Source organism: Pomacea canaliculata, linkage group LG7 (genome assembly GCF_003073045.1).
Source record: "Pomacea canaliculata isolate SZHN2017 linkage group LG7, ASM307304v1, whole genome shotgun sequence".
In the NCBI taxonomy this organism is placed as follows: Eukaryota; Metazoa; Mollusca; class Gastropoda; order Architaenioglossa; family Ampullariidae; genus Pomacea; species Pomacea canaliculata.
The window spans coordinates 28,339,652-28,364,768 of NC_037596.1; the positions used below are offsets into that span (position 1 = coordinate 28,339,652).

A 25,117-nucleotide genomic window follows, 5' to 3' on the forward strand; every position below is an offset into this window, starting at 1 on the left:
TGAAAAGTTTTCATACCCCAGTGGAAACTATACTACACACGAACTTGGAAATAAAATATAAATTGCTTTAAATATCACGGAATTTGTTGTTTCTTGCATTGCGATTTTGTACAAAATACACTTGTTTTATAACAAAACCAATCACAAAAACATTAAAAAAGGAAATAATAGCTTACTTTTTCTCAACAGTCCGACATTTCTAGAGTAGATCTGTCTGTCCGAGGCGTTCTATGTGCATAATAAAATTTTCAGCAGATTGTTCTAAAGGAGTGTAGTTAAATTTCTAACACAAAAATAAAAAAAACCTGTAATGCCCTTTTAACTGTCTAGGTTAATTGCTTAAGCAAGGAAAGACAACACTTCAAATAGAAAGGGGGATAAGTAATTTATAGCATCCGGAGGAGAGAACCTGGATGTTTTAACTAGAAATGCAGTCGTTCCTATTCCACAAAAAGTGAAGTTTGCTAAATAAAAAGCGAAATTGGATGTCTTAGTGCATTATTTTATTGAACTTGACATTGTGTATCGTGTACAATTTTGTACAATTTTGTACAATTTCGTTTATAGAAGGCGTTTTGTGCCGATGTCCTGTGTTTCTATTACATCTTAACACCACGAACATTAATTACTAAAAGACACCTCGCAGGATATTTTGGGGGATGCAAATTGTTCAGAGCATCTAGACGACACGAATTTCTGGACGTGGTGGAAATGTGCTAATTCCCTTGAAACTTTACGACATTTGCTGCGTACACTTATTCATGCTTATACATGCCAGTGAATACGATCTATCTACGTGTCAAATTAGAACTTTTCTCCCTTTTTTAACGAAAAATTTTCCGTTGTAAGGCCACGCTCTGGATAGAAGACTCCCATCGCATATGAAGACAAAAGACTACAGTTTGCTTACGATGGTTCGAAATAGCGTGATGGACAGAACATGGTGTCCACCGAGGAGCTTTTTCAATCCATCTCAAGACCCAATTTATCAATGTGTCATTTCATTAAATCTTCCTTACGACTTTAACTACCTAGCCACCATGGAATGACATGACATTACATGATTGTAAAATGACTGCTAACAAAACAATACCAAACGATCCAACATTTTGAGAGAAAACATTTAAGAAGATTGTTCCCGATCGCATATAAGCAAACAGACTGAATCTTGCTTTAGCTGTGACTTGTTTATTCGTAGCCCTTTGTATCTAGTCCATGTCTCGTTCTTTTCTTGTGTCTTTATATTGCGTGAAAGTGTCTTTGTATAAATCACGAAGTTATTAATTTTTTAAACTTGGCAAGCAGCTACAGACACTGAGCATGAATACAATATAAAAAACAACACACACAAACAAACGCAAAACGTATTAAAACCTCTAGAAACATTTACTTACTACACCTACTCCCAAGTACTCCTCTCTTAAATGCTTAAGTGCAGTCAGTTGCAGGCGCTTGACGAAGTGTAAGTTTGATTAAGAGAAAGTTGAACTACTCACACTGTTCATCGAGCATCTCTTATATAGCAACTACCACGTGATGTCGACATGGCGCATACATTGTCAACAGTATATGATAAAAACGTTTTTAATGCGATGTATTGTTGTTTGTTGGGAGTGTTCTTTCCGAAAATCTGAAGGACTTTTGTAGATTATGGTGGCATATGCTGCATAGGTGTTCGTTTTTTCTTTTGTTTTATCATTTAATATTCTTCTCAGATCGTTTATTGTGTTGAATAGAACTGTTAGTTCGAGCGTGTTTGTGTTTTACACGGTGGCCATTATTTATGTTCCATTTAAAAAATGTGTCTACTTTATTTTTTTTGTAGGATATATTAATAAGTAAATTCATTTGACCACTTCTTATAAGAAACCACGCCTCTTATATATTATTATATCCTGTTAATTATTCAAAATATTGATAACACCTTTGAGTTACCTTAAAGATATCTGACATGTCACATCGCATTTAAATATTTAGATAGATTTTTAATATTTTGAAAGTTACATCTATTTAAGAATAGCTAATTATGCAGATAAAAATCAAATTAGTTTCTACATTAAACGCTTTTATTGTTTCCTTATATAATGATGTGTAAGCAAATGTATCACACTTCTTTGTGTCTTAGTATATTTCTTTGTTGCATCTGTAAAGTCTAATGTTTAACATCTTATTTTAGTTCCTTGCTGCACCTAATGGATTCAGGTATGTTTTTGGAGTTTAAATTCTGTTGTCCTAGCTTGCTTTTTTGAATGAATAAATGCACATTTTATAATGATATTTTTTTACTTTTATTTTGTTTGCATCTTTATGTTTAACACGAACACGTGAAACACAGTTTACAGCAAAATTTTGATAGGGGGAGTTGAACTCATTTTATCAAATACAAAAACGTGGGGAGAAAAGTTTGTCATGTTCTCTGTAGCATTTGATGGGGATTTAGAAAGAAAACTTCGAGTGTGAGTGTTTACACACAGCAACAGTTTGTTAAGGACATTTCCTAAACCCTCATCTTATGTTCGTCAACGTTGAATACTTACAGCTGGATGCTAATTCATTGCTGAGCTGTCAGGTAGGAAGGGGATCTTTGTAGACTTATAGAATAAGACAGGCTTTTAGCCAGCAGACCGGAGTGGGAAAAAAATGGCGAAAGAAATATCGCTTAATACGCTGACTGGCCATATAAACACACAACGACAATTGTGAGTAAGTAGTCAAGATTATGAAGAATTGTCAGTAAAAATAAATAAAGAAAAATGTCATAATTAATCAGTCGTAGTTTTCGAGGACCATAAATGTCAGGTATGAAGGAGATCTTTTAGGCAACAGACCGGAGCGAGAGAAAAAGTGATGTGAAAAAACAAGCACTTTTTATGATGGGTGACCACATAAACACACAGTGAAAATGTGTTAGCTTTCAATATGATTGAGAATTGTCAGTAAAAAAGCAATAACTTGTTCTATTAAACCAAAGACTCCAAAAAGAAATCCAGATGCTGCGCTTGACATGCCACTAAGCAGTTGGAAGTTTTGGAGGGTTTGAAGGAGTCGTCAGGTACTCAGTCTGGTTATTCAAAGTAAATGTTTTTACGTCAAACTTACATCATGACTTACCAAGTAAAAAGTAAACAACAACACAAACAACAACGTCTTACATATTTTTAACGCACAACCTTAATCTCGACAGCTTGGTCGACTTAAGAAGGTTCAGTGCGCTACACGGGTTTCGATCTCAATAAGGCGGGAATGGAAGCAACAATATGACATTGTCTCTCTAAAATCTAGCTTTATGCGACACTCATTCCGACTACATCCGAAGTGTCATTGGTAATGCTTTGGCAGCAACTGAAAAACTGAAAAGAATAAGGACTTGACTCTAAAGGACTTTTGTAAAACATACAACATCCTTGATGTTGTGAATAACATTGCTGATTCTGGGATGAGGTTAAGCAGACCAGTGTGAATGGTGTGTGGAAAAAACTGTTGTCCCAGTTTGTGAATGATGTCACAGAGGTTCCAAGAAGTGACAAGCGTCATAAAGAACGAATTAATTAGGGATACATGTGTTAGGACAGGTGTGTGGATAGGCTAAGTGTTTGCAGTACTGTACTGTTGCTATGGTACAGTACTGTATGAACCTATGATCTGACTTAACGTCGAAATTCGGTTTCTGACTACAAAGAAGCCACGAAGAACGCAATGGTCTAAGAGAGACAACCACATAGGGGAAAAATATCTGAGACTCGAGCTCCATGAGTGCCGTCCCTTTATTCTTCTCCGCACTCACTTAAATATTCAAATATAGAAATGGTTGTGGCAAAGATAACAAGTAGGTTGACTAGGTGGGACCATCAGGTGTTATATACAGTGAAAGGGATAAAATGGAAGATAACTCATTCTGTACTGGATAGTAAACCTAGAAATATCTGTACCTGTCACTGTGTGGTTTTCTTTGAATGGTTTCATGTGCGTGTAAATTAGGGACTTCAGTAAATAGCTTGAGACGAGACAAAGTATTTGAGGTGTAGTGACCACGATTTGATTAAGAAATGCCCGATAGGTCCTGCACCACACATTAGTGTTTCATACAGAATGAGAGCTGTTTGAGTCGACCACATCAAAATTAACTGTCGCTACACCTTCTTCCCGACTGAGTCTCGTTGAAACAGTCTTTAAGGATGTCAAGTAGGCTGACTGTACTCATATTCCCAATTTAGAAATGGATAAAGAGTGCTTTTGGAAATTGGTTTCGTACTTTCGATGTTTATGCCTTCGTTGACGAAGCTGCTCGTTCACTAACGCATTCACAGCCTCCCCCATGCAACACGTATAAACATAAAACCCCAAAAAACTTAATTGTGTTGAAATAATTGAAACTGTTCTGTAAGTTTTGAAGTTAAACAACGAGAAAGTTTATTCTAGTAACAGTCAGAAAGAAAGCGAGCATGGTCCTAGGCTGTGCGTTCGGATTTTGACTGAGACACGTGCAACTTTTTCATGTTTATTTTTTAGCTCGATGTTATATAGCTTTATTTTCAGTAAAAACAAAAAACAGCATCTAGAGCAAATGGTGACAATGATTGTATTAATCAACGGTAATTTATTATATAGGGTCAATATCCTGAGGAGAGGAAGAAGACTTTTATCTATATAAATATAAAGTTTAAAATGTTTTCTTTGTGTATAGAAAAGTCTATTAAGTTCTTTTTTAAAGGTTCAATTCTTTATAGCTTTGCTGTAAAAAATATATCACGAGAACTTAAATTTTAAACAATGGGTTCCAACTGCAAATGGTTCCGGAAGTACTGGAACAAATAAAAAAAAGGAGATCACTGTTAAGAAATGAACCAATTTAATCCTTTTTCTGTTTTTATATACACGTACGTTTCTGTTACTCATTGGTTCATACTGGTTTTTTTTTTACTAGAGTTAAATGAAAACTCTTAGCTTAAAATACTTAAAAACCTTAGCCGCTACAATTTTAGTTACAATAACCCAGTGACAAATTGGACTTTGTGGGATGAAAAAACAATGTTTTATTGCAGTCTTTACACAATAATAGTATCGCAAAGTTTGATTTTGCGCTTACTGAATAGCTTTGCACTTAGAAATTAAAGAAAAGAAGTTTCTATAAATCTGATGTTAAATTAAGGAACTGAATACCTGTAGTCGTTTTTACAATAGTCGTTGTATTCATTTCTGTTGTACTTGCTGGTCCTATAACATAAAAGTACATGTGCAAAAACATGCAACACAGAAGGAAGGATTTCGTATGTCTTATAGTATCGGGAGGAGAGAATCTGGATGCTTTAACTGAAAATGCAGTCGTTCCTATTCCACAAAAAGTGTAGTTTGCCAAAAAATAGCGAAATTGGATGTCTTAGTGCATTATTTTATTTCTAATGGACTTGACATTGTGGATCGTGTACATTTTTGTGTGTTTACGTGTCAGAGTATGTGTGTTTGTATGTCTGCGAATGAGTAAGAGAGAGAAGGAAACCAAAACAAAAATTCACGTGCATTCTTGCTTTTGATATTTCTTAAATTATTAATTCACATCACAATTCTTAGGCCTTTTTATTGTAGTTATATGCTGCAGAACATGCTGTGCTAACTTTTTGTTCTTGTACGTAGGACATTGCGTTTTCGATATAAAAGAGATTGTATTACTTTTAAATTTAAATACATAAAAAATCCACCTCTCACTATTAAAACGCGAAAAGACCAACACAGTAATAAATGCAAGTGACTGTTCCTTATTTCTGTTAGAAAAGCATTGTCGTAAATGCATTGAGTAGACGAAGAGTTAGTTAGGAATGGCGTCACATAACAAGAAGCCTCGAAGTTTTAAAGGTTTATTTACACATTTTTTCACATTAAGCTATAAAATGTTTTACAGTCAAACAGCCAGATAAGCGACTCTCTCTCTCGATACTAGTGAGCTTTGAGTCGCTCCACTACGCACACAATCTACAGCGCTTCTCTTCTGCCGCTTGCGTCGATGGACTTGACGCCACCGCTTGTCAGACAAGGTGTAGCTCCCAATGTAATCCGAGAAACAACGGCTAACAGAATAGCGCTGACTAGAACTAGACACATATTAACAATAATAATAATACAAATAACATAAAACAACAACAAACAACAAACAAAATCAAAATTTGTGATTCGGTATCTCACATACTTAAGGTGAATGCTCTTAGCGCTAAGAAACTACAGAATTTAGTAGCAGATATGTGCTGAGATTAGAGCCTTCCCTTCTGCACTGAAAACCTTTAGTTCTACTAATGCATTCAATACAAACTGTTTTTATATTGGTTTCATTACTTTGTTGGCACCTCCTGACTATTTCTTTTTCCCATATTTACAGCCAGACACCTCCTCTCTTAGCCTGTAGGACTGAATCTTGCTTTAGATGTCACTTGTTTATTGGTAGCCCTTTATATCTAGTCAAGGTTTCATTCGTTTCTTGTGTCTTTATGTGCGTGAAAATGTTTTGGATAAATCACGCAGTTTTTTTTTTAATTGACAAGCAGCTAAAGATACTGAACATGAATACAATATTAAAAAAACAAAAATAAAAGCAAAGGTATTAACAACCTCTAGAAACATATACTTACTCGTTCTCGACCTAGTACTCCTTTCTTAAATTCCTCCGAAGTCTGCCTGCCCGCCACCATAACTATGGCAAAGAGCAGCAGCATTTTCCACTGCGAATGAATACGCTAAATAATAAACTCCGACCATATTTAATAATGAAATTTATACCTGCTATCGTATTTTCTTAGCCTTGGCTAATCAAAATAGTAAATACATGCACTGCAATCTGCTTCTCTTTGCATCCACAGCATAATGGAGTTAACCGCACCTTATTGCCATAAATACGAATATCTCATTCACCCACACATAGACACATAATACAGTATACACACCTACATTCAGACATGCCTTAATACAAAGCTATATTGACAGAATCTCGTAGCTATATATAGTCATAAATACTTACAGAGATGTTGTCTTCTTGTACAGTCAGTGTGCAGGCGCTTGACGAACGTGAAGGTGATTAATGAGAAGTGAACTACTCATGTTCATCGAGCATCTCTTTATTATAGCAACTACCACGTGATGTCGACATGGCGCATACATTGTCAACATATATGATAAAAAAGTTTTTAATCGATGTATGTTTTTGGGAGTGTTTATTTCCGAAATCTGAAGGACTTTTTAGATTATGGTGGCATATGCTGTTATAGTGTTCTTTTTCTTTGTCTTATTGCCTTAATATTCTTCTCAGATCGTTTATTTTTTGTATAAAACTATTAGTTCGAGCGTGTTTGTGTTTTACATGATGGTAATTATTTATTTTTCAGTTAAAAAATGTGTCTACTTTATTTTTCGTAGGTTATATTAATAACTAAATTCATTTGACTACTTTTTAAAAGAAACTACGAATTTATATATATGATTTCAGTTCAATATTCAAACATTGATAACACCTTTGAGTTACCTTTAAGATATTTGACATGTCACATAGCATTTTTAAATATTTAGATAGATTTTTATTTTCTAAAGACAGTTCTAATATTTTTAAGGCTTGATCTATTTAAAAGTTGCTAATTATAGCAGATAATTTCTACATTAAAAGCGTTTATTTGTGTCCTTATCTAAGGATGTGTAAGCAAATGTATCACATTTCTTTGTACTTTAGTATATTTCTTGGTTGTATTTGTAAAGTCTAATGTTTGACATCTTATTTTAGTTCCTCGCTGCACGTCATGGATTCATGCTGTGTTTTTTGGAGATTAAATCTGTTGTCCAGCTTGCTTTTGTTTAAATGGAATAAAATGCACATTTATAATGATATTTTTTTACTTTATTTTGTTCGTATATTTTATTGCTAACACGAACACGTGAAACACAGTTTACAGCAAAATTTTGATAGGAGGAGGTGAACTCATTTTATCAAATACATAAAGGTGGGGTGACAAGTTTGTCATCTTCTCTGTAGCATTTGATGGGGATTCAGAAAGAAAACTTAGAGTGTGAGAGTTTACACACAGCAACAGCTTGTTATGGACATTTACTAAACCCTCATCTTACGTTCGTCAACGTTGAATACTTACAGACTGGATGTTAATCATTGCTGAGCATACTTCAGCAGGACGGGATCTTTGGGAGGTTTATAGAATAAGACAGGCTCTTAGCAGCAGACGGGAGTGGGAAAAAATGGCGAAAAACTATCGCTTAATACGCTGCTGCCAGATAAACACACAACGACAATTGTGAGTTAGCACTATGGTCCAGACTATGAAGAATTGGAGAAAAAGTAATAATTAAACAGTCGTAGTTTCGAGGACCATAAATGTCAGGTATGAAGAGATCTTTTAGCAGCAGACCGGAGCGGGATCAGAAAAACTAAGTGATGTTAAAAACAATAACTTTTTATGATGGTGACCACATAAACACACAGTGACAATGTGTTAGCTTTCATTATGATGAGAATTGGTCAGTAAAAATGCAATAACTTGTTCTATTAAACAAAAGACTCCAGAAAGAAATCCAGATGCTGCGCTCGACATGCCACTGGGCAGTTGGAAGTTTTGGAGAATTTGAAGGAGTCGTCAGGTACTCAGTCTGGTTATTCAAAGTAAATGTTTACAAAATTTTCTCCTTTTACAGTTATAATTTCTTGTTCCTGTTTGTTCAAACCTCTTTCATTTCATCTAACTAGTTGAAAGGAAATCTATGCTTTTTCTTAAACACATTTTTACGTAAAACGTACATCATGACTTACCAAGTAAAACGTAAACAACAACACAAACAACAACGTCTAACATATTTTTTACACAAAACCTTATTCTCGACAGCTTGGTCGACTTAAGAAGGTTCAGTGCGCTACACGGGTTTCGATCTCAATAAGGCGGGAATGGAAGCAACAAGATGACATTGTCTCTCTAAAATCTAGCTTTATACGACACTCATTCCGACTACCTCCGAAGGGTCATTGGTAATGCTTTAGCAGCAACAATAACTAAAAAGAATAAGGACTTGACTCTAAAGGACTTTTGGAGAACATACAACATCCTTGATGCTGTAAATAACATTTCTGATTCCTGGGATGAGGTTAAGCAGACCAGTATGAATAGTGTAGAAAAAACTGTGTCCCCAGTTTGTGAATGATGTCACAGAGGTCCAAGAGTCAGTGACTAGCGTCATAAAGAACGATAATTATGTAGGATACTGTGTTAGGACAGGTGTTTGGATAGGCTAAGTGTTTGCAGTACTGTACTGTTGCTATGGTACAGTACTGTATGAACGTATGATCCGACTTAAGTCGAAATTCGGTTTATGCAGCCGCGTAAGAACGGATAAACGTTGTAAGTCGAGGACTAGCTGTATATTAACACATATTTTTATATAAACTTAAATTCTGGTCATATTAGATCAGTAAGAATTATCGAACATTAAAACACGATAAACTGATTGACTGAAACATTTAACAAAAATATGGAAAATAGAGAACTATTCAGGTCAAGTTAAATTCTGCCTAATGACCTGGCGGTAAACTGTGCATTGAGGGAAATATGCCTGAAAAAGGGACAAACATTGTTTAGTTTAGTAAATAGTAAGCCAGTATAAACGTGACTACAAAAAAGTCACGAAGAACGCAATGGTCAAAGAGAGACAACCACATAAGGAAAAATATCTGAGACTCGAGCTCAATGAGTGCCGTCCCTTTATTCTTCTCCGCACTCACTCAAATATTGAAATATAGAAATGGTTGTGGCAAAGATAACACGTATTTAGGCTGACAAGGTGGGACTATCAGGTGTTTTATACAGGGACAGTGATAAAAAAGAAGATAACTCATTCTGTACTAGAGAGTAAACCTAGAAATATATGTAACTGTCACTGTGTGGTTTTCTTTGAATGGTTATATGTGCGTTTTAAAGTTTATTTGTAGTTTATATGCTGCATACATGCTGTGCTAAATGTTTTGTTCTCTTTGTTCTTACGGACATGAGTTTTTCTATATGTAACCGAGTGTTGCGTGGTGAGGGGAGTAGAACAGTGACCACAACAGTCCAGCACTCAAACCAGAAGGCAGGAGCCTGTCAGCAAGTTACACAATTCTTTTTAATGCCAATAGATCTACATCACGGCTGCGTCGCTTGTCTCGCACCTTCTCTGCGGAGTTTTCTCCCCTGTCCTTACGTCTCAGCTCTGCCCTTATATACCTCGCGGTGGGTTACTTTTTCGCGCTCTTTTGCATCAGCGTTACTTTTCGCGCTCTTTTGTATCAGCATACTTTTCGCGCTCTTCACAATCGTACCTTTACTACTGCATTTGCATCAGCAGATCTATCTAACAAGCGCTTGACTACTGCCCTCTACATCCCGCCAACTCTTCTCTAACAGCGCCCTCGCTGATGAACTTTTGCTAGCAATACTAGGCTGGTATACAAACTCGCCTAATATGCTTACGACGGTGGGCAGGTATCTTAAATATTTTAAATCAAGAAACATCTGTGCTGCTTAGGCACAATGTGTCTATAAGGCAGGCATTCCGTCAATGTCTCGTGTGTCATCCCTGTCAATGACATTTCGTAGCGCAGCCGTGGCAAACAAGAAGAAAATAAACAAAATATCAAACTAATCAATGCTTACACCACATCTATGTTATCTACAGTGTCAATGAATAGTGTCACACAACCGTTTTCTCCACATGTGAGTTTTATGCCTGTCTAACAGCAAACCGCTGCTGGGATACTGCAGGCACTGTCACTTCTGGAATCACAGTTACTGTCATATTAGGAACCACAGATACTGTCATTTCTGGAACCACGGGCACTGTCACTTTTGGTACTGTCATATCTGGCACCGCACACACTGTCACTTCTGGAACCACAGGCACTGTCACTTTTGGTATTAATCTTGTTCTGGCTTGATGGGGTGGAAGAGTACCATACCAGAACGGAGTTTCTTCGTCGCTGTCGTAGTCCTGACAATTCTGTGTCTCTGGCAGTTGAATATCTTCTAACTGCAGAGACGACTTCGCTGCTCTGTTGTCGCTATTGAGGGTCAGTGCAGGGCCGTCAACAAGAGGCCTGACTGTATACACAGCACTGTCATTAACTGGCCGGCTGGTGATATTACAGGTACTCCGGCCGCTCCGCCCATGGAATCTGTCCCGTTGCAGTTCTGCTTGGCTTTGCCGTCGCTGTGGTTGTTGCTGTTGTAGTTGCACCACTGGCTTGTTTTGAAACTCTTTCTTTGACATCGGCCGGCGATCACTGTCCCGGCATTTCACTCCTCCGATACCACAGACGAACGTGGCTTCAACGCCCTTGTATGACAGTCTGGGTTCAAATTCCACCACTTCACCTTTGCCGAGGCTGCGAAAGCCTGCCTTGTGAATAACTGAATGGTGGACAAAGACGTCTTGATCGCCATTATCAGGTGATGAATCCCCATCCCTTTGCCACGTTGAACCACCTGCAGAAACCTCGCCTTCTGCCCCTCCACCATCGCTGTCATCCGAGATGTTGTTAATCGCTGCCGCTTGTACGCCGCGCCGCCCTCCGCCTCGCCTGTAAAAGCTGTTTGTGATAGGGCTGAATCTTTGACCATCTCGTTGTCTTGCCTGCTGTCGTCGCAAGTATCTCTGTTATGCTGACAAACAGCCTCCGGTGCCCCTCTCGTTCGCACCAATAGCACACAAGTGCCGCCGTCGTGCGGTGCGGTGGAGGGGATATTATTTGTTGGATCCTATGAGGCTGGAGGCCGTCTCCATTTCCAGCTGCCTGACTCGTGCAGTCAGGCGATCTATCTCATCCTCCCTGTCTTCATTGCCCTCCTCCTCTCTCTCTACACGCTTTGCCGTCTTCAGTAGGTCGGCAAAGGAAGAGGACTCATTGTCAGCCAGGTGTCTAGAAGTTTCCCGTCGAACATGACAATTCTTCAGCCCCTTCACAAACTGGGCCGCCAGGTGGATATTTGACATAGCGCCGCTCTGCAGGCTGTTTGCTTTTGCCTGCAAATTGCGGAGCGTCGTGGCATACTCATCAACGGACTCTTCACGCCGCTGTCGGCGGTTATAAAAACTGGCGATGACATCGACGACATCTTTCCGTTCGCCGTACGCCTCAACCAACACATCCAAGATCTTTTTGGGTGTGTCGACAGCGTCATGTGGTAGCATCAATACTCGCCGTCTGGCCGGTCCCTCCAGCGCTCTCATGATATAACCGCCACGCTGCATTCTGCGGCATCGGTTCATAGTGAGAGCCCACTGAACTTCTCTTTGAACTCCTCCACATTCGGTGTTGGTCCGCCGGCAAACTTTTGGAGGCGAAATAACTGATATGTGCGTAAAGCCTCTACTGGCTGTCTCCTCTTCAGCCATTGTGCACTTTTTCCCGCTGACAAATACATCCTGCTCGCAGCGCCAATTGATGTAACCGAGTGTTGCGTGGTGAGGGGAGTAGAACAGTGACCACAACAGTCCAGCACTCAAACCAGAAAGGCAGGAGCCTGTCAGCAGTTACACAACTCTTTTAATGCCAATAGATCTACAGTCACGGCTGCGTCGCTTGTCTCGCACCTTCTCTGCGGAGTTTTCTCCCCTGTCCTTACGTCTCAGCTCTGCCCTTATATACCTCGCGGGTGGGTTACTTTTCGCGCTCTTTCACAATCGTACCTTTACTTACTGGCATGCATCAGAAGATCTATCTAACAAGCGCTGGACTACTGGCCCTCTACATATATAAAAGAGATTTGTATTTAAAGTTAAAATGCATAAAAAAATCCAACTCTCACTATTAAAATGCGTTAAGACCAATAACAGTAATGCAAGTAACTGTTTCCTTTATTTCTCTTAGAAAAGCATTGTCGTAAATGCCTTGAGTTGGCGAGATGGAGTTTAGTTAGGAATGGTCGTCACATAACAAGAAGCCTCGAAGTTTTAAAGGTTTATTTTATACATTTTTTTCACATTAAGCTAAAAAATGTAGTTTGCAGTCAACAGCCAGACAAGCGACTCTCTTCTCGATACTAATGATGCTATGAGTCGCTTGCGCTACGGCACGACATCTACAGCCGCTTCGTCTTCTGCGCTTGCGTCGATGGGTTGGTTGCTACGCCACCTCTTGTCAGACAGTCAGTAGCTCCCAATGTAGAAAAAATCTGAGGAAAGCCTCCAGCAGAGTCTGCAAAACCCTACAAGAAACAACAACAACAACAATGACAGCAACAACAACAACACAACAACAACAACAACAACAACATCAAAAATAATAAACTGCAAAATTTTGTAAAGCGCATACTTACATACCTAAGAAGAATACCCTTACTAAGAAAGTACAGAAATTAGTAGCAGATATGGTGCTGAGAGATAGGAAACGGACACCATGTCATTCCTCTTTTTCCTTTTCTGCACTGACGACACTTTAGTTTTACTCATTCATTCAATACTAACTGTTTGTACATATGTTTAATTACTTTGTTGGCTCCTTCCTGACTATTTCTCTAAGTGTCTTTTCCCCATATTTACAGCCAGACACCTGCCCTCTTTGTCTGAAGATCGTTTGCTATTTCAGAACACTAGGACTATAACATCTGACCACGTGATAATATTTTTTGTTTATGCACAGAAAAGATACAAGTCTCCTTCATAACATATCTGCTGGCTGACAAATAACGAATGGTTTAAACGAGTTCGAAATGCCACTCTTATTAATTTGTTATCACAAGCCAACACTTTCGTTGTTTTCTGGCGATGTCTTGTGTTTCTATGACATCTTAACATCACGAACATTAATTACTAAAAGACACCTCGCAGGATATTTTGGGGAATGCAAATTGTTCAGAACATCGAGAGGACACGAATTTCTGGACGTGGTGGAAATGTGCTAATTCCCTTGAATATTTACGACATTTTCTGCGTACACTTATTCAGGCTTATACATGCGAATGAGAACGATGTAAGTGTCAAAATGAAACTTTTCTGCAGTTTTTAAAGAAAATTGTCCGTAGTAATGCCACGCCCTAGATAGGAACACCTCCCGATCACATATAAAGACAAATGTCTACAATTTGCTTACGACGGTCCAAACCAGCGTGATGGACAGAACATGGTGTCCACTGAGGATTGTTTTCAGGCGGTCTCAAGACCTAAATTAAAAATGTGCCACTTCATTAAATCTTCCATGCGACTTGAACTTACTAGCCACCATGACATGACATGACATAACATGAGTGTACTTTGCAAACACAACAATACCAAACGATCCAAAAAACTTAAGATCTTTCCCGATCGCATATAAACACAAAATACTGAATCTTGCTTTAACTGTGACTTATTTATTCGTAGCCCTTTATATCTAGTCCATGTTTCCTTCGTTTCTTGTGTCTTTGTGTGCATAAAATGTTTTGTATAAATCACGTTGTATTTTTTTTAACTTGGCAAGCAGCTAAAGACACGGAGCATAAATACAATTTTAAAAAAACACAAGTAAAGGCAAACGTATTAAAAACCCCTAGAAACATATACTTACTCCACCTCCTACACTCATTTGTCTCTTAAATGCCTCCAAAGTCTTCCATCCCGCCACCACAACTATAGCAAACAGCAGCAGCATTTTCATCTGCGAATGAAAACCGATAAATAAACCGATAAACTCCGACTATATTTAATAATGAAATGTATACGTGCTATCGTACGCTAACCAAAATAGTAAATACATGCAATCTACTACTGCAATATGCTTCTTTTTGACTCCACAGCATATTGAAGTCGAGCATTTACCCGCACCTTATTGCCATAAATACGAATATTTCATTAATCAACACATAGACACATAATACAGTATACACACCTACATTCAGACATGTGTATATACAAAGCTATATTGACAAAATCTCGTAGCTATATATAGTCATAAATACTTACAGACATGTTGTCTTCTTGTACAGTCAGTGTGCAGGCGCTTGACGAAGTGAAGGTTGATTAATGAGAAGTTGAACTACTCACTGTTCATCGAGCATCTCTTTATATAGCAACTACCACGTGATGTCGACGTGGCGCATACATTGTCAACAGTATATGATAAAAAAGGTTTCATTGCGATGTATTGTTGTTTGTTGGGAGTGTTATTTCCGAAAATAGGAAGGACTTTTGTAGATTATGGTGGCATATGCTGCATAGGTGTTCGTTTTTTCTTTTGTTTTATTGCTTAATATTCTTCTCAGATCGTTTATTGTGTTGAATATAACTGTTAGTTCGAGCGTGTTTGTGTTTTACACCGTGGTAATTATTTATTGTTCATTTAAAAAATGTGTCTTCTTTATTTTTTCCTTAGGATATATTAATAACTAAATTCATTTGACCACTTCTTAAAAGAAACCACGCCTGTTATTATATTATTATCTTGTTAAATTATTCAAAACATTGATAACACCTTTGTCTTACCTTAAGATATCTGACATATCACATCGCATTTAAATATTTAAATAAATTTTTATTTTTCAAAGACAGTTCAAATATTTTTAAGGTTACATCTACTTAAGAGTAGCTAATTATAGCAGATACAAATCAAATTAGTTTCTACATTAAAAGCTTTTATTTGTTTCCTCATATAACGATGTGTAAGCAAATGTATCACACTTCTTTGTACTTTAGTGTATTTGTTATATCTGTGAAGTCTAACATTTAACTTTTTATTTTAGTTCCTTGCTGCACGTCATGGATTAAGTTATGTTTTGGAGTTTAAATATTGTTGTCCAAACTTGCTTTTCTAAATTAATAAATGCACATTCTTTAATGATATTTTTTACTTTTATTTTGTTTGGATATTTATGTTTAACACGAATACGTGAAACACAGTTTACAGCAAAATTTTGATAGGGGGAGGTGAACTCATTTTATCAAATACAAAACCGTGGGGTGACAAGTTTGTCATCTTCTCTGTAGCATTTGATGGGGATTCAGAAAGAAAAGTTGGAGTGGGAGTGTTTACACACAACAACAGCTTGCTATGGACATTTACTAAACCCTCATCTTATGTTCGTCAACGTTGAATTCTTACAGATGGATGCTAATTCATTGCTGAGCTGTCAGGTAGGAAGGGGATCATTGGAGGTTTATAGAATAAGACAGGCTTTTAGTCAGCAGACGGGAGTGGGAAAAAAAGAAATGGCAAAGAATTATCGCTTGATACGAGACCGGAGCGGGAGAAAAAGTGCCTGTTTGTTCAAACCTCTTTCATTTCATCTAAAAAGTAGAAAAGAAATCTATGGTACTTCTTAAACACATTCTTAAGTTAAACGTACATCATGACTTACCAAGTAAAACGTAATCAACAACACAAACAACAACGTCTAACATATGTTCAACACACAACCTTTTTCCAGACAGCTTGGTCGACCTAAGAAGGTTCAGTGCGCTAAACGGGTTTCGATCTCAATAAGGCGGGAATGGAATCAACAATATTACATTGTCCCTCTAAGCTCTAGCCAATAGAGTATTATAAACAGCAAATGACATAATGACTATTTTTCGATATAAAAGAGATTTGTATTTAAAGTTAAAATATATAAAAATCCCACTCTCACTATTAAAAAGCGTAAAGACCAATACCAGTAATGCAAGTGACTGTTTCCTTTATTTCTCTTAGAAAAAAATTGTCGTAAATGCCTTGAGTTGGCGAGATGGAGTTTAGTTAGGAATGGTCGTCACATAACAAGAAGCCTCGAAGTTTTAAAGGTTTATTTTAGACATTTTTTTCACATTAAGCTATAAAATGTAGTTTGCAGTCACAGCCAGACAAGCGACTCTCTTCTCGGTACAAGTGATGCTTTGAGTCGCCTGCGCTACGGCACGACATCTACAGCAGCTTCGTCTTCGGCGCTTGCGTCGGTGGGTTGGTTGCTACGCAACCTCTCTAGGAAAGACAGTAGATAGAACAAGGCCTCCAGCACCGCCTGCATTAGTCTACAAGAAACAACAACAACAACAATAACAACAACAACAACAAACAAACAACAACAATATCAAAAATAATAAAATGCAAAGCATGCTCACATACCTAAGAAGAATACCCTTACTAATAAAGTACAGAAGTTAGTAGCAGATAGAGAACTTACACCATGTTACTCCTCCTTTTCCTTCTCTGCACTGACGACCCTTTAGTTCTACTCATTCATTCAGTACTGTTTCTACATAGGTTTAATTACTTTGTTGGCTCCTGCTTGACTTTCTTTTCCCCACGTTTATAGCCAGACACCTCCTCTCTTTGTCTGAAGATCGTTTGCTATTTCAGAACACTATGACTATAACATCTGACCACGTGATAATATTTTTTGTTTATGCACGGAAAAGATACAAGTCTCTCTCCTTACATATCTGCTGGCTGCCAGTTAACGAATGGTTTAAACGAGCACTGAAAACACATCTGTTTGACGAATATTGCAATATTCCCCGTAATAATCCCCCTATTAAATGTTGCCACCATCACTCTAACTTTTCTTGGTCTTTTGACTTGTCCTTCTGCTCGCCTCCCTCTGCAGATTTCTAAATGCCACTCTTTTTACTTTGTTATCACAGGCCAACACTTTCGTTTATAGAAGGCGTTTTGTACCGATGTCCTTTGTTTCTATGACATCTTAACATCACGAACAATAATTACTAAAAGACACCTCGCCGGATATTTTGAGTGATGCAAATTGTTCAGAACATCGAGAGGACACGAATTTCTGGACGTGGTGGAAATGTGCTAATTCCCTTGAATATTGACATTTGCTGCGTACACTTATTCGGGCCTATACATGCCAGTGAATACGATGTAAGTGTCAAAATGAAACATTTCTGCAGTTTTTTTAAAGAAATTGTCCGTTGTAAGGCCGCACCCTAGCTAGGAACACCTCCCGATCGCATATAAAGACAAATGTCTACAATTTGCTTACGACGGTCCAAACCAGCGTGATGGACAGAACATGGTGTCCACTGAGGAATTTTTTTAGGCGGTCTCAAGACCAAATTTACAAATGTGCAACTTCATTAAATCTTCCTTACGACTTGAACTTACTAGCCACCATGGCATGACATGAGTGTACTTTACTAACACAACAATACCAAACGCTTTAAAAAACTGAAGAAGATTCTTTCCGATCGCATATAAACACAAAAGACTGAATCTTGCTTTAACTGTGACTTGTTTATTCGTAGCCCTTTGTATTTAGGCGATGTTTCTTCATTCTTTCCTTGAGTCTATACGTGCTTTAAAATGTTTTGTATAAATCACGCAGCTATTTATTTTTTTTAACTTGACAAGCAGCTAAAGACGCTGAGCATGAATACTTTCATACAATATTTAATACAATATTAAAAAAACACAAGTAAACGCAAACGTATTAACAACCTCTAAAAACATATACTTACTAAACCTGACATTCTGGAACTTGCCAACATAATCATGTCGTCAGCCACCACAACTATGGCAAAGAGCAGCAGCATTTTTATCTGCGATTGAAAAACGCTAAATAATAAACTCCTACTATATTTAATAATGAAATGTATGCGTGGTATCGTATGCTAACCAAAATAATAAATGCATGCACTGCAATCTGCTTCTTTTTGCCTCCACAGCATAATGAAGCCGACCATTTACCCGCACCTTATTGCCATAAATACGAATATCTCATTCATCCACGCATAGACACATAATACAGTATACACACCTACATTCAGACATGTTTAAATACAAAGCAATATTGACAGAATCTCATGAATATATATAGTTATAAATACTTACAGACATGTTGTCTTCTTGTACAGTCAGTGTGCAGGCTCTTGACGAAGTGTAGGTTGATTAAGAGAAGTTGAACTACTCACTGTTCATCGGGCATCTCTTTATATAGCAACTACCACGTGATGTCGACATGGCGCATACATTGTCAACAGAATATGATAAAAAAGGTTTTAATGGGATGTATTGTTGATTGTTGGGAGTGTTATTTCCGAAAATCTGAAGGACTTTTGTAGATTATGGTGGCATATGCTGCATAGGTGTTCGTTTTTTTCTCTTGTTTTATTGCTTGATATTCTTCTCAGATCGTTTATTGTGTTGAATATAACTGTTAGTTCGAGCGTGTTTGTGTTTTACAAGAGTGTATATATTTATTTTTCATTTGAAAAATGTGTCTACTTAATTTTTTTCGTAGGAAATATTAATAACTAAATTCATATGACCACTTCTATTAAGAAACCACCTCTGTTATTATATTATTATCGTAGTAAATTATTCAAAACATTGGTAACACCTTTGAGCTACCTTAAGATATGTGACATGGCACATCGCATTTAAATATTTAGAACGGTTTTTAAATTTCTAAAGACAGTTCTAACATTTTTAAGGCTACATCTATTTAAAAGTAGCTAATTAAAGCAGATAATTTCTACATTAAAAGCGTCTATTTGTTTCCTCATATAAGGATGTCTAAGCAAATGTATCACATTTGTTTGTTTTAGTGTATTTGTTATATCTGTAAAGTCTAATGTTTGACATCTTATTTTAGTTCCTTGATGCACGCAATGGATTCAGTTATGTTTATGGAGTTTAAATTTTGTTATCCAAACTTGCTTTTTTCAATAAATAAATGCACATTTTATAATGATATTTTTACGTTTATCTTGTTTCGATATTTATGTTTCGAACACGTAAAACACAGTTTCCAGCAAAATTTTGATAAGGGGAGGTGAACTCATTTTATCAAATACAAAAACGTGGGGTGAAAAGTTTGTCATCTTCTCTGTAGCATTTGATGGGGATTCAGAAAGAAAACTTGGAGTGGGAGTGTTTACACACAGCAACAGCTTGTTAAGGACATTTACTAAACCCTCATCTTATGTTCGTCAACGTTGAATACTTACAGCTAGATGCTAATTCATTGCTGAGATGTCAGGCAGGAAGGGGATATTTGGAGGTTTATAGAATAAGACAGGCTCTTAGGCAGCAGACGGGAGTGGGAAAAAAAGAAATGGCGAAAGAACTATCGCTTAATACGCTGACTGGCCATATAAACACTTCACGACAATTGTGAGTAAGTGGTCAAGATTATGAAGAATTATCAGTAAAAATAAATAAATAAATAAAAATGTAATAATTCATCAGCCGTAGTTTTCGAGGACCATAAATGTCAGGTAGGAAGGAGATCTTTTAGGCAGCAGACCGGAGAGGGAGAAAAAGTGCCTGTTTGTTCAAACCTCTTTAGTTTCATCTAAAAAGTAGAAAAGAAATCTATGGTACTTCTTAAACACATTTTTACGTAAAACGTACATCATGACTTACCAAGTAAAACGTAAACAACAACACAAACAACAACGTCTAACATATTTTCAACACACAACCTTTTTCTAGACAGCTTGGTCGACTTAAGAAGGTTCAGTGCGCTACACGGGTTTCGATCTCAATAAGGCTGGAATGGAAGCAACAAGATTACATTGTCTCTCTAAACTCTAACCAATAGAGTATTATAAACAGCAAATGATATAATAACTGTAAACATATAGGTTATTTTTTACTTCACTTTTTACTTGTTTATTCGCGCAACAACGCAGGTACCATGATATGTGTAACAAAGTGAGATGATACTGAGGAATGTTAGTAGTGTTGAATGACACACATTAATAATGTAATGTACCGAGTGTCAACAAACATAAAAGAGCTCAACGTCAACATCACATCTTTAGATAAAATAAGAATTCCTTTTTTTGCTTTTTAGAAAATAATTTAATTGCTACTTTTCTCTGTCTTCTTAGTCATGACGTGGACGGCTTACAGTTCACACATGTGTTGCTCGATCACTTTTCAACCTTAAGAATAAAATGAGAGATGACTTTTTTTTCGTGGCGGAAAGCCTAATCCCTATTCATCTTGTTGTCGAGAGGCAGAGTATAAATGTTGCCCTGCAATGCTCATTAGACACACCAGTTCTCGAGCAAGCTACATTCTGCTGTTCTTTATCTAACACAAGTGGTAAGTTTAAATTATTTTGTATTTAACACTTTAAGGGGAGCGTATAATATATTTTACTAACAAGTAAGATGACGTACAAAGGGTGACACTAGTCACCTTGTTTAAACTTATACAGTTAATCATAAGAGTCAAATAGTTTTTACATTTAACCAATATATATCTATATGTGCACATATAATATATATATATGTAATGAGTGTATGAGTGTGTGTGTGTCAATGAGTGACGGAATGTAAACTATTCACAGTCAAAGGTTATGCACTCTAATAACCCATTAATTGTTTGGAAATGTTATAAATAATGTAAGCTTTTTAAAGAGATTTAAACTTCAAGGAATACCAACTACTAAAAACATTCAGATAATATGTTATGCCCCTTTCGTACTTTGACAGATCCCAACGAGATTATTAAGCCCGTTTCATCATGAAGATCATTTCCCTTTGTCTTTTTGTTGCTGTTGTTCTTGGGTAAGTGAGAATTTCCTAAAAGTAACAATACATGTATTTACCTACACTATTGCATGCTTCAAGGGAGATGATTAATACGATTTGATAATTTGTAAAGTAAAATGTCATGCAGAAATAATTTTTATGAGTAGCCAATGGCAACGTAAGGGAAAAGATCGCGGTTATTAATTATCCACTACAAATTTAAACCAATGTTGTACATCATGTAGTTTAGCAGTGGCTTTTACATTTGGCGCTAAACCACACACTTTTCAAACTTCTACTAGTGCAATTACTAGCATTACGGTTGACATAGTATGTCCAGAAGCTTTAGTAATGTATTCACACAGAGACGACACGACATTGTGATACTTTCAGGCAGAACAGCACTCATGAAGAAATGTTTAAATCCCTCGATCTTAATGGTGACGGCGTTGTGGTGTATCAGGAATTGTTGAGTGATTTCCTTGAGAAAGACACAAACGGTAATATTTCTATGTGTGTTATTGTGCCCATATATGTATGTAATAGTCCTCTTCATTCTAATCCTTCTTAGGAATAAGAGTGTAGCTGAGAAGGCCCGTCACTTTGTTTAGGTAAGACATGAACTTGTCAATACAGCTAACACCCAGCATGGGACTTATGATAAAAGTGAAAATTTAGCCGGATCGTACTCACAAGCATCCATTTTTATTTATCGGAGTTTAGTCTCACACAACATCGTGGTAAAATGTCGGGAAAAACACATTCTCCTCAGCCATGATAATAAAAGAGTAATAAAGAGGACATCCCCTTGGTGCCTCTACATGAATGTTGAAAAGAGAGAAAACTGCGCACAGTGAGCGTGCCAAAGGTGTAAACAACACGGTCTCCTGAGTAATAATAATAAGAGAATTAAGCAAACAACGACAGCCTGGAGAAAAACAACAACGACCTGTCGATCAGATTTGCCGACTTCTCCCGTATATCTTTCTCATTTTAACCTCGTTATTATGTTTCTTAAATGTCTCTTCTGTCCTCCTAAAATATCCCTTTTCGCGATGTAGACATTATTTGCAAGAGGAGAGCACCTCTGGTTTCTTGAACTCCTACCTCTACCTTTATAATTTTTTATTCTAATGTCACAGTACACCCGTCCGTCACTCCATAACTGTAGTTGTTATATCTCTTTTTATTACTACAAACGGCTAGGATTATACAAAGAAAAAATCAAATAACCGAATAATAAAGTGCTTTGAAATTAGTGCAATTTCTGCCCATTCCATCACTATTTGATTACCAGTTAGTAATACATTTTTAGATTCTATCTTGATTCATTATTTTTTTGAAATACGGTTAATAAACGAGAATTCAGGGTAACGAAATATAGTATGATGCTTCATGAAAGTAGGTAAACAAACAATATTTACTATTATGCTAGAGAACAAACAAAGTATGCAATTCTCCATGTGTGAGTGTGTGTGTTCGTGATGGAGCGCGTAAGACCGAATATCCGGTCTGTCAAGTATAATAAATTTCCATTCGATTTAACGATTGGTTTATTTAACATACTTTGTTACAAGATAACAACTTATACACAATTTTAATTAATTTTAATTTATATAACAGAGCATATAACATATATATATATATAAGCCATGTGGATGAATCTACTTCAATCTTGGCAGTTTACAAAATATACTGTTTAGCTTTCTTCAGATAAGTTTTTTTTTAAGTTACTAAATTTATTTTACTATTTGACGTTTCATTACAGACTATTGATTGTGAGAAATATTACAAAATGGTCGGCGGAGTTCGGATTCTAGTGTAGAACATTTGCATGTAGGACAGTGACTAAAGTCTAATGAAATATTTTCTTTGTGTACATCCCCTTCACAGGTGATAGACAAGTCTCTCTTGAAGAGTTCGCTGCTAAATCATTCGTCGGGTCCATCCCTATTTTTGTCGATTGTACCTTCAACTACTATGACAAAATGGATGGCAAGAAGGACGGCATAATGGAAGAAATATCTACTAATATTACCTACAGCATCCTCGATCCTGACAGTGAGTGTGGTTATTTTCAAACTACATGAAAACAATTTTAAAAGAGCCAAATTTTTTTAAAAAGTTAAAATACGGTAACTACCTGCAGTACTTTGACTAATTTATAATTTATCTTTAATTGTCTTTTGACTTACACCGAAGACCATACTGTTAAATTGCCTTTATGTATTAATTTATTTATTTCCAGATGATGGGGAAATCACTTTCGAGGATTTTGAAATAAATGTTGGACAAGTAAGACAAGTATATAGATTGATTGTAAAAAAAAAAAAACAAAGGCAATTTTAGTGGTGTTGTATGCAGAAATGTCAATGATAGGCATGCCACTAAACACATACTTTAGAAACACTTTTTAACCTTGTTTATTATTATTCAATATTCAATAATAATGATTCATTGGTACTTCCAGAACTGATCTCCATTGGTGTATACAACACATTTACTACAAATGGCATTGTGACTGCGTTGGTTACAAACTGAAGCTAGTTTATTACAGCTTCATGAAATAATTAGTGCACTTTATAATTCATATTCAAAATTGTAACACATACATATATATCTATAAAAGGCAGAAAGATATTTTCTCTGACAAATGTTAAGGGAACATACTACTTGATTTAATCATTTAAACATCAGACTCTTGAATGGTACATGGCACTTTATTACCTAAGTATAATTATCTACATTCGTGGTTTTGTTTGTTTTCTTTTTGTTGTTGCCTTTTTATTATTCCTGGATTTTAATTTAGCTTTGTTTGTGTTCTTAATTAGACACAGATAGAGAATAAGCTATTGAAAAAAGTTAAAAAAAATATATAATGCTATATAAGTTCTAAAAAAAAATGAAGATATCTACATTAACTTGATTTATTTTATTTTGTAGTAAAATATCTGCAACACTTAAATGTTACCATACAAAATGTAATATTAGTACTACCTGTGAAATAGTGCAATAATTATGATTTTTTTATCTTTTTTATCTTAGAGTTATCAAACACGTTTTGTGACCTGTCAAACAATTCTTAAAGTTAGTTATATGATACTAGAATATATATATATATATATGTTTATGCAACAAGTAATAGTAATCATGTTTAACCATACTTCTTATATTTTGGTGTTGCCAGATTGAGAATGGCATCATAGCAGAAATGATGGCCTTATTAGAACAAGGTAGTTACTGATGAAAACCATACAAACAAGAGGCTACAAAAAAGGTAAAATGTTTTTAAAGAAAGATATTTGTTATTGTGCAGTTTGTATATGTCATAATATATTGTGCGATACTTGTACTAATAGTTTGATATGTGTGTCATCTGTGTGATACTGTAAAATTGCAATGATTTTTCGCTATAGTAATGGCGTAATAGTTTTAGTTAAAATATTTAAAGGGATTTTTAGAAGTATTACAAGTTGCCTTCTATCCCCGTGTGGACCATTACATAAGTAATCACATGACATATAACGAGTAACAAACTGGAATGTTGACAGATGTGGATGGTGTTCCTAAAGCAGTGCAGGCCTGAAAAGATTTCATACCCCAGTGGAAACTATACTACACACGAGCTTGGAAATAAAATATAAATTGCTGCAAAATA

The 25,117-nt window shown here is 36.4% G+C and overlaps 1 protein-coding gene and 1 long non-coding RNA gene across 2 annotated transcripts; one reads left to right on the forward strand and one right to left on the reverse strand.

The window, feature by feature from the left end:
* Positions 1-12,841: 12,841 nt before the first annotated feature.
* LOC112568738 lies at positions 12,842-15,082 on the reverse strand. The gene is made up of 3 exons (XR_003100165.1): positions 14,947-15,082; positions 14,552-14,641; positions 12,842-13,214 (listed from the first exon to the last, which is right to left on the reverse strand). It is a non-coding gene; the product is annotated as an uncharacterized LOC112568738 (long non-coding RNA).
* A 5,882-nt stretch (positions 15,083-20,964) lies between these two features.
* LOC112568736 (calcium-binding protein-like) lies at positions 20,965-25,117 on the forward strand. Its single transcript, XM_025246202.1, has 7 exons — positions 20,965-21,028; positions 21,421-21,495; positions 21,853-21,959; positions 23,353-23,520; positions 23,708-23,754; positions 24,647-24,736; positions 25,011-25,117. The coding sequence occupies exons 2-6, from the start codon at positions 21,452-21,454 to the stop codon at positions 24,701-24,703; spliced, it is 423 nt and encodes a 140-aa protein (XP_025101987.1). The 5' UTR covers positions 20,965-21,028; positions 21,421-21,451; the 3' UTR covers positions 24,704-24,736; positions 25,011-25,117.